Source organism: Drosophila willistoni, assembly GCF_018902025.1.
Source record: "Drosophila willistoni isolate 14030-0811.24 chromosome 2R unlocalized genomic scaffold, UCI_dwil_1.1 Seg200, whole genome shotgun sequence".
In the NCBI taxonomy this organism is placed as follows: Eukaryota; Metazoa; Arthropoda; class Insecta; order Diptera; family Drosophilidae; genus Drosophila; species Drosophila willistoni.
Window position 1 is genome coordinate 3,030,752 of NW_025814051.1, and position 16,316 is coordinate 3,047,067.

The following is a 16,316-nucleotide window of genomic DNA, read 5'->3' on the forward strand; positions in this document are numbered from 1 at the left end:
AATATATTCTCATTGGCCGATCTAGGAGTGTGATAAAGGTGAACTTTTCCCCCTAAACATATAAAAAAATTTCAAATTAACTCGAAGAAAATATTTTTAATAAATACTTTGCAAGCTAAAAAATATAGCTCCATTTATAAATTTATTCAAATCAATGCATATATTTATTTTCTATTGCATATTTTAGGGAGTAAAGTTCGTAGAAAATCGTAATTTCAAAACCCAAGTTCTGTAGACATTTGTAATAACTATTTATCATTGTTAGAAATAGTTTATTTTACTGTGTTTTTAAATCTAGTTCTAATGGTCCTACAAAATATAAAAAAACGGCGATCTTCCGTGTCATCATTTACAGTAAATCCGCTTTATAAAAATGTTAAATTACACGTATTTTATTCTTTAATAAAATTTATTTTTTTTATTTACATCTGCTTTTTTTGCACATTTTGGTGTTTTGCTTACGTACAAAATCGTAAAAAATTAAAGATATTGGTCAAAACCAATATCCAGGCTTACAAAAACACTTGTAAGCCAATTCGTTTCTCTTCAATGACTAACTGAAGGAAATGTTTTTAGATAGAACCATTGGGTAATTTTTTTTAAAGTTTGAATTAATAAAATCATACAGCTCTTATCGTAACCTTTAATGAGTTATATAGAAAGCATCCGTAGTTTTATAGTCAGTCAAAATTTTGCAAGTAGCCCTCGTGCATTTATGTGACTTGTTGCCGCACTTAGAGGGCGAATAGTCTAAAGGCAAGCGAAAGCATTTGAGATTTTTCTCACAGACACGTCTTTACACCCCCTAAAGCACTTCTGAAGGTGACAGCTTATCATGTTCAGTGCAAGCGACTGCTAGAGTCACTTAAAAAAGGTACTCCAAAAAAAAGGGAAAAGCACAAAAAAAATAACAGCATATGCATATGCATTTGCATTTGCCATCGAAACGCACAGTTTAGTGTGTGCGCCACAGGCATGCATTCAAATGCATACTAAGGACTAAGGACCCAACGCAGCCTTCAGCTCACAAACACTTGAATCCTAATGCGTTGTTCGTTTGAGATAGAAACACTGGAATATTATAGCTTTCTTCTTTTTTACTCTTCTAGATATCTCATGGGCGATGATAATCCCATTATGGCCCCCAATAAACTCGATCTCTGCGATGATATGGATCAACCGTTGTCGCACTATTTCATTAACTCTTCACATAACACATACCTAACTGGCCATCAACTGACTGGTAAATCATCGGTGGAGATATATAGACAATGCCTCTTGGCCGGTTGCAGGTAAGAGTGTTGGCCATTCATTCATTCATTTCTTTTCGTACTCGAATGACGCAATTGATGTGGTCAGCTGCCTTCCTTTCGATGATGTTCTGGCTCTGGCTCTGGCCCTGACCTTCATATCCTTGATGGTAGTTGGTGTGGCCTTCGTCACTTAACACTTACACACACACACAGAGAGATATATACATTCACACAATGTTGCAATATACAGTGAGTGTGTATGTACGGATGTGTCAGGTGTTTGAATTTTTGCCACTGCGTTTAGTTTTTAGGGCAACGGAAATTGCATGGTCACCAATTTTATTGCCATCAACATCCCGAGTGCCAGGTAAAGGAACTACAGCTAGCCGATGATGAGAATGCATCAGAAAATTTATTGACGATGATGTTGTTACTCAAAGACCTTCTGTATGCTTGTTTGTCAACTGATAGACATGTCCACATGCTGATGACATGTTGCGGCATTTATTTTTATCACCATAAAATGAAACTTCCTTCAGTTTACGACCATTTTCTCCTCCGCTTTACCCTCCTTCGTCACAGATGCGTGGAACTGGACTTTTGGAATGGACGTACCGAAGAGCCCGTCATTGTGCATGGCTATACATTTGTGCCCGAAATCTTTGCAAAGGACGTGCTGGAAGCCATCGCAGAGAGTGCATTTAAAACATCCGAATACCCTGTGATATTGAGTTTTGAGAATCACTGCAATCCAAGGCAACAGGTAAGCCAAACAGAAATAGCAGAGTATAAAAGATGTAAGAGATGTGACAAGGTGAATGAAAGGAAATGAAATGAAAAAGTCGTAATGCGAATGAAATCAAATTGAAAGCATTGAAAAGGAGTGTCAAATTGAACTAAAATAGCGAAAGCAATATAAAAACCTGTTTAAGAAAGGAGGAGACAACAAAAAGAGAGAGAGAGTGTAGAGCATAGAATAGTGTAGTAAAGAATAAAATTTAAATGCACTTCAACACAATTTAATTGCTCTTAAATACAAGATGAAGAGCAAACTTTGTTAAATCTCAATGTTTGCGAAACCCTTTACTTTTAACATCGATTCAAGAAAAAGTCCCTAACAAAATAAAATGGAATGCTGTTGAGTTTATATAGCTAATGACAAAATGTAGACTGAGAATATAACTTCTAAACATAGGGTTCAAGGGTATAACTAACTTTATGTAACATTCTTGAGGTATAGATGGATAGATATGAGTGTAGACGGCTTTCATATGTGACGCGTGACAATTTCATCCGAATTGAAAGGTATATATTAAAACTATGATTAAATATATTATATTATACATATGATTTAATACAAACATAAGCAAAATTATAAACATTCGAAGGGCTTCACGAAACTGTTTTCTTAAATATTTTTGACTATTTTATATTGGACAGTAATATATTTGTTTTACTATAAACAAAACCTAATTTCTAATAAATGAAAAGAATTTTTAAGAGTAGTGTAAAAAATAAAAGCTTTTTCAATTCGACAATTTTGTAAAGTATTTTACGAATTTTAAACCAAAAGATTACGTTATTGTAAATCTACTTGAAGAATATTCCAATATTATTTAATATTTATTAAATATAATTGAATCTTTAATTCAATTTTACTAAAAAGAAACAGTTGAGTTTTGAAGCTAACAAAAAAATAGGCCAAGTTAATATGTTGAATGGCAAAAACCTAATGAATTCTGAAGTCAAGAAATCCAAAAAGCAAAGGAGTTCCAGGAATTCCTAGTCAACACTAAAAGTAACTATCTGCTTGTCAAAAAGTTACCAGTCCTAAACCAACAACGACATATCCTGAAAGGGATAGGAGGAGATACTACTACATACAACCCCTTGGCCAAACAATCCATCATTCAGGGAAAGGCAAACACACACACACAGCAGAAAACAATGGGGAACAAAAAAAACTTCTGCTCATGTGTTGGGACCTGGGCCGATGCCCAAACATTAGTTAACAACCAGAGGTGGGTAACGGGGCGTGGCGTTGGAGGGGCGTATATAAAGGGAAGGTAGGGGAGAGATATCCAAAACAAAACACAAAAACACAATGTCTGAGTTCGCAAATCTCAGAAGCCACTCGAAAGGTAATTGCACGATGCTTCAGCTTCACAAGAGATAATAACAAAGGCAAACTTTTTACGGTTGCGGGCCATGAAGAGGCTCGGCTCGACCATAAGCCTGAGAGCCAGAGCCGAGTCGAGCCGTAGAGTTCAAGACAAGAAAAGTTTAACCATTAAAAGTAGTAATATAAAACTAAATTTACCATTGGGAGCAACAAGGTAGTAACAAGAAAAAAACAAAAAGGTGGACGACCAGACGAGACACGTGCCAGAGCAAAATTTCATCTTAACATGTATGAATGAAAGTTATAAGAAGGCAGGAAACTTTTGCTTATTGGAATCCATTAAGATCGAGTTAGCAGCCAGTTAACCATCAAGTCATCACTTATTGACTCACTCACTCACTTACTCGTTCGCTTGTTGCCTGACTTGCGAACATTCTTTCAATACAATCTTATTAATTATTTCTCTTGTGTTTTTTCTCGTTTGTTGTTAGGCGAAAATTGCCAACTATTGCCGCGAAATATTTGGTGATATGTTGCTGGACAAACCAATGGATTCTCATCCATTGGAGGCAAATGTGGATTTACCGCCACCTTCTATGCTGCGGCGTAAGATCATTATCAAGAACAAGAAGAAGCATCATCATCACCATCATCATCATCATCATAAGAAGCCAGCACAGGCAGCCACGGCTGGTCAGGGAACACCAGCTGCCAGCAATAAACTGACGACGGCCAATTCAGGTGAGTCTTTGAAATACTGCCAAACACTGCCATCTATCCCCTAAGCCCCCACACTACGCCCTCTCTATTCACTCAATCTATCCAAGTTCACCATGGCGTATGCGTAATGTTTAGTGAGTTATTTTCCTGTTTGCTGTTGTTGTTGTTGTTTTGAATTGGCACATATGTTACGCCATCGAAACACATGGCCACAGGAGCCCTTCTACTCCCACACTCTTTTTTTATGCTTTTTTTCTTACTTTTTGCCCAACTCAATGGAAAAATGCAAATGAGCTCTGCACACGCAGCTGCGGACTTGGAGCGGACTTGCTCTATATATATTTCTTCTTTTTTTTTGTGTTAGAAAGTTTATCAACTTTTTTATATTCTTTGTAATGATAAGGCCAAAAAAAGAAAAAAAGATTAATTTATTTTTTTTTTAGATATCAAAAGAAATATATATCTATATTTGACTTTTGCCCACGACATAGCTAATTCTGCAACACTCGTAAATTGATGTTGGAGTTTTAGTTTCCGATAGTTTTTTTTTTGGTTGTTTGTTTGTCATGCACCCAAATTCGTCTGCGTGTTTGCCAATTTCCTAACTTTAAATTAAACTTTTCACATTTAATCTTGCGAATTCGAATGCAATCACCAAAAAATTCACATTATTCAACAACTCACAACAAAATGGAAACATGCCACGAATGCGAGAAGTTACAGCAAAGTTTTAACCGCAAAAGAGAATAGCATAAGGTATACATACATACATATATACAGGATAACACCCTCAGGATCAGGTCAACTATTAATGGAAAAGTTTTTGTTGCCCACAAAATGTTTAGTTATTAGTTCAACACTCCAAATGCTTTTAATAGCTTTTACATAAATCAGCAATTTCCAATGTTGATGATGATTGGAAAAGTCTTCACTCAAAATCTTTTAGTTTTGTTAGATTTACTAATTTTATTTTTGATCTGAAGAGAATAGAAATTCCTTTTAGGTACAACTTTTTTAAGTTTTATAGTTAATGGAATTCAAAGTTTTGCTTGAAAAATAAAGAAACGCCTTTTTTCTTGTGTTGATTTTTCTCTTATTAAAAGATGAACAGTGCCGGATTAATCCTGCGCAGGGCCTATAGCAGTAAATAAATACATAAGCAATATATAAGTTTTCGAGTTCCAATTTGAAGGTTACGTTAAAAGATTCGATCAAAAATTCGCATTGCCTTAATAGTAATTTAAAGTTATTATTCTAATTTAAAAACAAAGTTTATTAAACACTTAAAGAAATTACTAATTAAGAAATTATTAAAATTAAAATTTTTTGGAATACTTTGCTGATACTTGGCATATTTTGCCTCGCCGAAAAAGATTCCAATATCAATTTATTTTCAATTTCCTTTTTTTTTGCTTCTGATTAATTATAACAATCTAAAATACAATTTCATTAGAGTTTTCATTAGAGATCTAGGTATTTTTTTTGCTACGTTACATGTTTGGTATTTTATTATTATTACACCAAATTGGGGTAAAACTTAGCGAATGAGATTTTTATCAGTTTTTTCTTTTATGGTCAAAGTGTCCTTTGGCAAATGAATAAACAACGTATAATTTTGCACCTTCATGCTCTGAATTAAGGGACCCCCTCAAATTTACTGGACCCGTATCATTTGTTAATTATTCAAATGTAGATATATAGTAGCTTTAAAATATGTAAGCATTGTTTTCATCTGAAAATAAAACATAGGCATAAAATTTTTAAATAAATTTTTTAATTTAATGCTATTGTTTTTTCGATTTTATCAACTACAAGAAATTGACTAGATTCCTTATATGTATTTTTATTGCCCCTTTTCTTATAGTTTTACTTTACTTCAACTTACTTTTGGCGAATATTTCATCACATTGAGTTAATTGCCTTTATATATTATGTATGTATGTATGGCAAGGGCATCTGTGTTTTGAGATACTTTTTCTCAACCTATTCCCTACATGTCCTGCCACATATAAAAAAGAACGAGTGGGTAAAGTTTTATTAGAATTTTTGCATATAAATTTATTTAGTTGCCTGCTTTGCTGCTGACTGACGCCTGGCCACTTGGTACACTTGGTACTTGGTAGAATGTTGTGTGTCCTGTAGGAACCATTTGCATGCACAACTGCACAATTTACCCACGGGCCTGACATTTGTCGCCATTTTGCCAGTGCAATCCCAGGATCTTCGCCCACTCGCCCCAGCCCAAACAGTTGACATTTAGCTCATGAATTGCAAAAAGCCAATTTATAAATGCAAATGACTTTTGCCCCTGGGCTGCAACTCCTACTCCTTTGAATAAGGATCCCAGCTCAGTAATTGCATGCGAATGTGTCCCCAGAAGCAGGAGACAATATAATATGATTAATTCTATATATACAACATATAAAATTTATTACATTCCATTAAGGCAAAATATTTATTTTATTTTTCCGCATATATAACTTAATTTGGCGAATAAAAATAAATAATACGAATATAAATTCATTCCGTGCATTTTAGTGGATGCAGCAGCGAAAGCGGCAGCGCAACAAGTAGCAGCAGCATCCCATGAAGATGGCCCAGTTGGAGCAGGCGGTGTACGCACAAGCACTGCCAATGGTGACATTGTGAGTGGTTCTGGAACGGGTCATGCCCCACCGTTGCAAGTGAGTGTATTGAATGGGATTGGGATGGGATGGGACCAGACAAAAAGGGTAACACACGAGGGCACAAGGGTGTGTCCATGTCGTGCCTGTAATTGCATTTAATGACACAAATAACCACACAACCCACTCACACCCACTCACACACACATGACGCGGTGCCTGACTCTGTTGATTTGTAGCTCTGTTTTTGTTCTTGATGATGATTGTCATCGCGTTTCTGTTTCTTTGTTGTTTACGTTGTCTGTTTGCATACGCAATAATCATGATGGCCAGAACGGAAAGCCAGAAAACCAACAGAGAGAGAGAGAGACAGAGAAGGAAACAACCAAAGGGAATGCCTGATGTTGAATGATTCGTACAAGTCAAAGATAGTCAGTCCATGAACTGCAGTCGATGACAATTGAAAGGATTACCCTTTAAGTTAGTTGACAGCGTAAAAATATGACATCAAAAGGATTTGATAAGCAAACTCATTTCTTCCTACATTTCTTAACCGGCATTTTCCGTGTTCTTCACAGTCATATATCAATTAAATTTGTTAAAGCCATTTAGCTATTTTTAAACTTTTCTAACCTTTAACCTAACCAAATGATATTAATAAGAGATATTAAAATGAGCCATATTAACATAATTTGTATGCCACATTTTTCATAATTTTTCACGCTTTTTATTGGAATTTTAATCACAGTGTTTGTTAGAGATTAGGCAAAGTAGAGAACAAAGAATATTTTCAATATTGGTTACAGTTGACTAGAAATGAAACGAAATTTCTCTAGCTAATTGTTTTGGAAAAATAAATGAGAGAAAAGTGTTTAGTGACTAAATTTATACATAATTATCCATTCGTACATAAGTCCACTTATCTCGGTCACTGCAAACTTATACTTCATATTTAAAGCTATTGATTTGTCTTCTATACAGCAATTTTTGTAGCGAATTTTAGATATTAAATGACCTGGCAAATAGTTCAACTCTTTTTAAAATTTACTGGCATACTTGTTAATTGATTAAGACAAACTTTGACGTTTTTCCATTAAGAAGTATATCTATACTTTATGGATAAACGAGTAAGACATATTGACATTATATCGCAGAGTTGACATGACCCCACCGAACAAACTATTTTTAGTCTTGATAAGCGTGAGAAGATAAAGCCCCCAAATAAAAAACCACTAAACTAAAACTTTTGATTGATGTATTGTCTCATTAAAATCAATTTTCACAACTCGTCAGATCGGATTACTATAACGTAAAGCTGCGAAAAGACTACTTTATTGGGAAATATCACAGCCGAATTAAAGCAGACTTTTTATTAAAGTATGTAGTCTTAATGATAAATTTCGCATAATGTAGAAGAAAAAAAACAAATATAATACAAAAATATTTAAACCACAGAACTAATTTAATGAAACTTCTGAAGGAATTAAGATTTTATAATGGCTCACCCTAAAAAGGTACTAACAATTTAGCTTCTTTGTTGTTATTTAATGCTTTACTCGTATGTAAATTTTCAGCTTGTTAAATATTTCAACAGATGTACTTAAAAATTTAAGTTTTAAGATAACCAAATTAGATAGTTGCTCCTATTTTTTATTCCATTAAACTTATTATACTCTAAAACTGGAAATTAGTCGAATTATTCGAAAAGACGCAGGAAAACCTTTTTGATTTTTGTAGTTACTGCAGTACTTGAAAATTTACTCGTATATAGCTAAAACTTATTGAGCATTGGCGTTGAGAAAGAATTCTTCATTCCTATAAATTTTCTGGGGAAAAGGCCTTAAATATGTTCAATGGTTTTCAAACTAAACTTTATTAGGTGTTCGCTAAAACGAGTTCTATTATGCAGATCTATAACTCTGCAGTGCAGGGTAGATAATGATCCACAAAGTAATTATATTAATATTTAATATGTGGCCAACAAAATATTTGTTATTATAGTTCAAAATGTATATTATATATCTAGGTTACATGTTTCTATGTTGCCTATAAATGTAGATAAGTGAAAGAATACAATGAGAGAATGGTTTAATAGTGTTAGGATACACTGTGGGATTTACTTTTATATATATTTAAACAATTGGCTATGGTCCAAACAAAAACATTGTTGTTATTTTTGAAGGGTTATTCATCATTTGTTTATCACGATCCAATTTAAAACTATTTAAACCTCTTGTGAGCTCTTGCACTGCACACTTCAACATCATCATAAACTTGATACCACAATCGATAAGAGTTTAACAAAGTTTATTATAAACAAAAAATACTCTTCATTCCCGCATATCCTTGCATCAATAACAGTATCATATTGGCAATTGAGATGCCATCATTTTGTTTTCAGTACATCGTAAAAAAAAAGAAGACATTAAAATGATTGCCAACAGTTCAAATTGCCAATAAAAAAAATGTTTTTGCGTCAACAACATTAACAATTAACAATTAAATAATCTATTTCTAACCAAAGTAAGTCTTCCAACAAAAAACAAAAATTTGTATTCTATTATAAAGCCAAAATAATTTTATTTGATATTTATATTTGGTTTAATTGAAAGATAATTAATTTTTTTCTTTATCTCGATAACCAATAAATATAAAATTTTATTATATATTCACTCGTTTTAATTACAGTTAGTGCTGAAATAATTTATTTAAAAGTAGTACAAAACATTAGACTAATTGCACAAAATGTTAAATTGCATAGCTTAACAAGCATTATGCATTTTAATTTGATTGCAAAGTTTTCAGCCGCCATTATACATGGATTTTTTGTTCTCGTTTTTGTTTGGCTATTAAAGAGCATCATTATTATAATTTATAATAATATCCACAAAATGCACACTGGCTGGCTAAATGCATATTGCATAATAGATGCCAAGCTCCGGCGGGTTAGCCAAAGCAAAAGAGCTGGCAATTTGCAAATCAACGTTGATGGCAATGGGACGCAACTCTTGGGTCTTAAACGCCCCCAAACATAGCACCCAGAGAGCCTCCATCGACACACACACACACACAAACAAACACAGAGGCACACACACACATATTAGGGCCATTTACAATGCATTTTAGGGGCTCATTAGCCACATGGGAACATGAACATGGTCGAACGGATATTATATTGAAGTCTTTCTTACAACAAGGACATCATCTTTGTACTCTGTTGGAATTACAGTCTTGTAAGGCTTTTATAAATCGATTTGACGAAGTGACGTGATTGTCTTTCCCCTCCTGCCGGTAAGGGTCCATGTCCGGGTATGGGTACGGGTCTTGTGTCGTAAAGTTTATGCAATGCAAGCCAACAATAGCTTGCACTCCATTGTGGCCAAAGGAAATACAATCTGCGCCATTTTCAAGCTTGCTTTATCTACCATGGACATCCAAACCAAAAGGACCGACAACGAACAACGACATGGTGACGGCGACGACGACGATGGCGATAACAACTACAATATAATATAATGGGGGTTTCATATTACACCATTGCAATTTAATAGCATTGCGTTTCCCTTTTCTTTTTTTTTTTTGCTGTTTTCTTCTAGCAAATCCGACAAAGCTCCAAGGATAGCACTGGCTCCTCCGACTCGGATAGCTCCTCAGATGATGAATCCCTGCCCAATACCACACCAAATCCTCCAAGTGGAAATGAACCACCGCCGGAGAAGGCACAAAAGGAGACAGAAGCCGGTGCCGAGATTTCAGCGCTTGTGAACTATGTTCAGCCCATACATTTTAGCTCCTTTGAGAATGCCGAGAGTAAGTCCATCCAAACACACCCTTTAAAAGTGATATATTTATATTGTTATATATATTTTCCATACAGAAAAGAATCGCTGCTATGAGATGTCATCGTTTGATGAGAAACAGGCCACCACTCTGCTTAAGGAACGGCCCATTGAGTTTGTCAACTATAATAAACATCAATTGTCGCGAGTTTATCCGGCGGGCACACGCTTCGATAGCTCCAATTTTATGCCACAACTTTTCTGGAATGCCGGCTGTCAATTGGTGGCTTTGAATTTCCAAACTTTGGATCTGGCTATGCAACTTAATTTGGGTATTTTCGACTATAATGCACGTTCGGGTTATTTACTTAAACCGGAGTTTATGCGTCGTTCGGATCGTAGATTAGATCCATTTGCCGAGAGCACTGTGGATGGCATTATAGCTGGAACTGTGTGCATTACCGTACTTTCGGGACAATTTCTAACGGACAAGCGTGTGAATACATTTGTGGAAGTGGATATGTATGGCCTGCCGGCGGATACAGTACGCAAAAAGTTTCGCACCAAGACAGTACGAGATAATGGCATGAATCCTGTGTACGATGAGGAACCATTTGTCTTTAAGAAAGTCGTGCTGCCCGAATTGGCTAGCATACGTATTGCAGCCTATGAGGAAGGTGGCAAATTGATAGGACATCGTGTGCTGCCCGTAATTGGTCTTTGTCCCGGCTACAGGCATGTGAATCTGCGCTCCGAAGTGGGTCAACCCATTGCCCTGGCATCGCTATTCCTTTGTGTGGTTGTCAAGGACTATGTGCCCGATGATCTATCGAATTTCGCTGAAGCTCTGGCCAATCCCATCAAATATCAAAGTGAATTGGAGAAGCGAGACATTCAGCTGTCCGTGTTGACAGATGAGACGGATGCTATATCCAATCAGGAAGAGGAATTATCCAAGTCATGTGAGTAGATGTGTTAGTAGGTCGCAAATTGTAGCACCATCTAAGGACCCATAAAAGAAAACCCACCGTTCTTTTTTTTGTAGCATTTGGAGTTGTTAATTTTAATTTAATTTCTTTTCTTTCTACTTTTCTTTTTGTAACTTTCGGTTAAAACTTTTGGATTTTGGATTTGGTTAAAAACACAAAAAACAAACTATAAACGCACCATACTCAACCACACCACCACATATTACCACCACCACCACACAAAACGGTTGACGGACACACAAAACTGCACAAAACTTCCTTTCTTAACCTACCTCCTTGCCCCCAACTGCCCCCCAACGTTTCTGTTCGAATCTCTCTCTGATCCTCCAGTCGTTTTCGTCCAAGTAGGTGGCCAGAAGAAAGAGCTACGCCCCATCGAATCGTTAGCCACATCACCAAAACACAGAGCCAGCATATCGGCAGCGGCTGCTCTCAGTGTTGAGGTGCCAATGGATCGTCCCGATGGCAGTGGCCGCACCGCTGAGGATAGTATTTCTCAAGTGGTACCCAGTATTCAGCATCAGCATTCTCTCGATCAATCTGTGAGCACTTCCATACGTCAGGTGGAATCCTCACAGTTCGATGTGGATTTGGTGGTGGCTGAACCACTGGAAAAGCTGCTCGAACACAAAACGGTGCGTGAGAAACGTCTCGAGATGGAGAAAAAACTTGAATCGTTGCGCAAGAAACACGACAAGGAGAAAATCAAAATTGCGGGACAGAAATTGAGTCCACTGGATGGGGGCAAGAAGCCAAAGTTTACTATAACTAATAAACTGGTGAAACGTCTCAGCAACAAGAGTCTGTAAGTGTTCGGGGCGGATATTTAAAGAGTGGGCATGGCACTGCCAGATGACGCCATTGAAATTAGTAATTGTCTCTCTCCGAACAGCGAACCGGGCATAGAAGTGCCACCCTGTCCCCTGGATCTAGGCGATAGCAGTGAAGAAAGTGCCGGTGGCACAGAACTGGGCGATGAAATGGCCACCAGCAGCAATTTGGAAAGTACTCGAGAGTCACGTCTGCGTAGCGCTTGTAGAGAATATACAGCTCAATATCGTGAACTCCAAGAGAAATATCACGAGGCCATCTATGCGGCAGCCGAGAAAGTTCTAAAAACCTCACAATCCGGTCAGACGAAACAGCTAAAAGCCTCGCTAGACAAAGTCACAGGCGAGGTAATGCATCAGCTGCAGGAAGCGCGACGAAGTGAGGTCAAGAACTTGGCCACAGTGCACAGAGATCGCGATGAATTAGTCAGGTAAGGACTAGAGTTGCAATTAGCTCTTAAATCTCTTTAACCCAAGCTCGTTTTAGAATGAAACGTGAAGTAGCCAGCTCCGTGGTTGAGCGTGGAGTGGCGGAACGTGTTCGACTGAAGCAGACTTTCGATAAGCGAACAGATGAATTGCAAAAGCAACACGACTTTGTGCGCAATGCCTTGGCCGATCATCGGGCCAAGGTAAGTAGAAAACTCAAAAAACAATTCGATTAGAATCATTAATCAGCATCTAAATTTAAACAGGCCCGTCAAATACTCGACAAAGATGCCGAATCTCGCAGCTGTGTTTCGAATAATGGCTTCCTGGTGCTCTTCCATGGAACACATCATCATGGCTGCTCATCTGGAGCAGCAATGGGGTCTGGCACCACTACATCGGGCAATAATCTCACACTTAATTTGGATGGTGGCGGTGGCGGTGGAGCTGTTGGTGGTGATTTAGGCATTTCACCCGCCAAATCTCACAACAGTATTGTTAACGAAATGAAGACGTAAATTGTCTATCTTTCTCAACCTCAAACCAAACCCCACCCCACCCCACATTACCCCTAGTAAACTCCAAAGTTCACTTCACCTTCTCCCCCACTTAGAATTAGATGTTGTTCTTCGGTTTTCAGTATTTGCGATAGTTGTGTTAAAAAAAAAACAAAAAGGGAAAAACATAAACAAAAAAAAATATGAAATGAAAAAAGTCTTCGTAGCTCTTAAGTGGTGCAGCAGTTTTAAATCAACTCTGAACCTTGACTAGTTAAACAAAAACAAAAAACCAGAAACCTAACTGTAACAGGAATCACATTTTTCTACTTTAACTGAACAAACTAGTTGTACTCTATATAATTGTATATCTAGTGTAACTCTAACTGTCGGTGTATGAACAAAACAAAAACAAAAAACATCTAGAAAAAAAAAAACAAACGCAAAAAACATACCAAAAGATTATTTCGGAATGCCGAATTATATATAAACCCTTTGCAGATAAGTTTGACTATTGATTCAAAAAATTTTCATTGAATCACTTAACTTTTGTTTTAAACAAATTTTTGTTCTACTTGTCCGATTTAAGGAAAAGTTCAAAAACATTTTTATGATGGAAAATTCTCTATTTTTAAGTTTTAAAACAAAAATAGTGTTAAATTCTGTTTGACTGATTGATTATATGTGATTATTTAAAAAATATATAAATATAAGTTTTATATAATTTAACGCACAATCTGCACAAAATTTCAAAGAGGTCAATTTAGTCTCGCTTGGATCTTTATATTTGTTTTAAGAACCTAATTGATTTGCTGATGCTTTTAACTATAATTTGTTTTTTTCTCGTCTGCATGGGTTTATATAGTTACCAAAATCTTTGTCCAAACCGTAACGGTTTCTTCCTACAATGATACTTCTCTGAAACTCTGAGTGTCTATTTAAGTCAAGCGATTAATATTTATTTAACTCTATATATAAATATATACGAACTAAGCGATGCTAATAATGGGAGAGAGAGTCTACTCCAATTTCTAATGCTAAATGTGGTTGTGTGTATTACTTTTTTTTATATCTATCTATGATGTATGTACGTAATATGTATATTGATATTTTAAATTATATATATATGTATATCTGTTATATAGTAATTTACTTTACTTTGCCGGCTGGAAGTCAACTCAAATGTGTTTAAGCCATTGCCGAAGAGTTCGTTTACTCTTTGTTAGCCGTTTTTAGGACTGTGAACAAAGAAGCAGTAGAGAAGACTTTAGTAAAAAATATGAGAAGGATTTCACAATTGCACCGAATGACTTAGAGTTTAATACTAATGTGTGCTAAGCAAGTCTGTCTTTAGTTTTATTATTTGTAGCATCTCTGGAGAATAGACTTTGTTTTTGGTTTATAGTAATTAGGCGAGTAACTAATTACTTCAGACTGCAACATGAGGTCCGTTTTTTTTGTGTTTTTTAAAATAATTAAGTTTTTTTGTGTGATCTAAGCAGTGGAAATTTAGTGATAAGCTTAGATTTGGTTGTATTTATATACAATTTATCACAGTTCTATATTACATTATTGTCATTGGTATCTAATTTACTTTTTTTGCGTATTTGTTTCTTTAAAGGTGGAACAGATGTTAGAGACTTCTTAATTTTAGTTTTCTTAAATGATTATATAAAAGTAGCTAGCAAATTAAGCAACTTTTTTTTTTTTTAAATATTCTGCAATGCACACTGTGAGAAAATATGGAGACAACCAAAATAAGGCGACAGAACACACTTTTGACTTCAAGATCACATAGTGTATCCAAAAAACCGATCCCATATTGCACTCTAAAGTTAGTGGCCACTCGCCAAAGTGCAATTCAGCTAAAACTATAGACCAAGAACAAAACAAAACAAGTTCTATACTCTAAAAATGCAATTTATTTATAATTTATAAAAGAAAGAACAAACAGACAGAGATACGATACGGGAGGCCAAAAAAATCCTTCCATCAGTGAAAATGAAATGAAAGTAACTTAATATCAAAACAAAAAAAGAAGGAAGACAGAGTCACTTGCTAATGAGAAATTAGTAATACACTTGAAGTTATCAATAGCAGAGGTTTAATTATGTAAAATTTTTATTTGTAATAATATATTATAACGATTTTCTTGCGCTTTGTCAGTTGCCCTTGGAAAACCTCTACAAAAGAGTGATCGAACCTTTAAGGCATTGCATTTTATATCCCACACAATAAGTTGACCTTGTCAAAATGCTCGCTAAATCAGCTAACTATATAATTTATATATGTATGATTAGTTTTCTTTTTTAAATGGTAAAAATGCACAAAACTGAATAGAAAACTTTGTGTAATGGAATCTCAAAGTGAAGCAAATGAGAACCAACATTTAGTCAATTTTTATTAGTTGGTTAACTATTTATTTATGTTAATTATTGTTTTTCATTGTTTTAGTTTTAGTTCTAGTTTAGTTATTAAACTAAATGCTCTAATAAAAGTACATTTACTGTCAAATTGTTTTCCACTGCCCTCCGCCTGTACCCTCTCCTATGTAATTTCCTCCACCTCTACTACACGCACACACGCGCTCAAAAAAAGAAAACACACACACACACACACAGAAGACGCACAACCTACTACAACACCAAATACCAAAAATTGGCCTGACTCACTGTAGCAATGCAGTGACTCTCAAACTGTGGCATACATTTGAAGCCACAAAGCGACAATCAAACAATAAAATTATTTAAAACTTTTAACAATATTTAAAAAAAAAAAACAACTTATATATATATACACTATATATAGGAACGGAATCTTTTGTTGTAACACTTCACCAGGCACCGTCATTAAAAAACTTTCTTTTGATTTATTTTTTTTGTTTTTAGGAAACTCAAAACTAAATAAAGAATGAAAACGAACCCAAGCTGCCTTGTAAACAAAATCCAAAATTTCAAAACAATACATATTAAAACCAAAATGAGAAAAATTAACAAAAAACAACTAAAACAAAACATAACAAAAAACCAAAAAAAAAATGAAAAAAACGTAAAATGAAAATCAAAAGTACATA

At 35.4% G+C, this 16,316-nt stretch overlaps 1 protein-coding gene across 7 annotated transcripts in view; it reads left to right on the forward strand.

Moving 5' to 3' along the window:
- Nucleotides 1-14,285, forward strand: part of LOC6641658 (1-phosphatidylinositol 4,5-bisphosphate phosphodiesterase classes I and II) — a 58,979-nt gene extending 44,694 nt beyond the window's left edge. For 3 of the 7 annotated variants that reach the window (XM_015178534.3, XM_023175444.2, XM_047010986.1), the window contains 10 exons: nt 1,110-1,292; nt 1,836-2,016; nt 3,867-4,116; nt 6,634-6,779; nt 10,316-10,529; nt 10,597-11,460; nt 11,818-12,292; nt 12,359-12,748; nt 12,805-12,949; nt 13,013-14,285. In XM_015178534.3, the coding sequence (XP_015034020.1) occupies nt 1,110-1,292; nt 1,836-2,016; nt 3,867-4,116; nt 6,634-6,779; nt 10,316-10,529; nt 10,597-11,460; nt 11,818-12,292; nt 12,359-12,748; nt 12,805-12,949; nt 13,013-13,264 (3,100 nt within the window). In that variant the 3' untranslated portion in view covers nt 13,265-14,285. The remainder of the gene's footprint in view (nt 1-1,109; nt 1,293-1,835; nt 2,017-3,866; nt 4,117-6,633; nt 6,780-10,315; nt 10,530-10,596; nt 11,461-11,817; nt 12,293-12,358; nt 12,749-12,804; nt 12,950-13,012) is intronic. The other 4 variants (XM_002064471.4, XM_023175443.2, XM_015178533.3 and 1 more) reach the window with 3 other exon arrangements.
- The last annotated feature ends 2,031 nt before the right edge of the window (nt 14,286-16,316 follow it).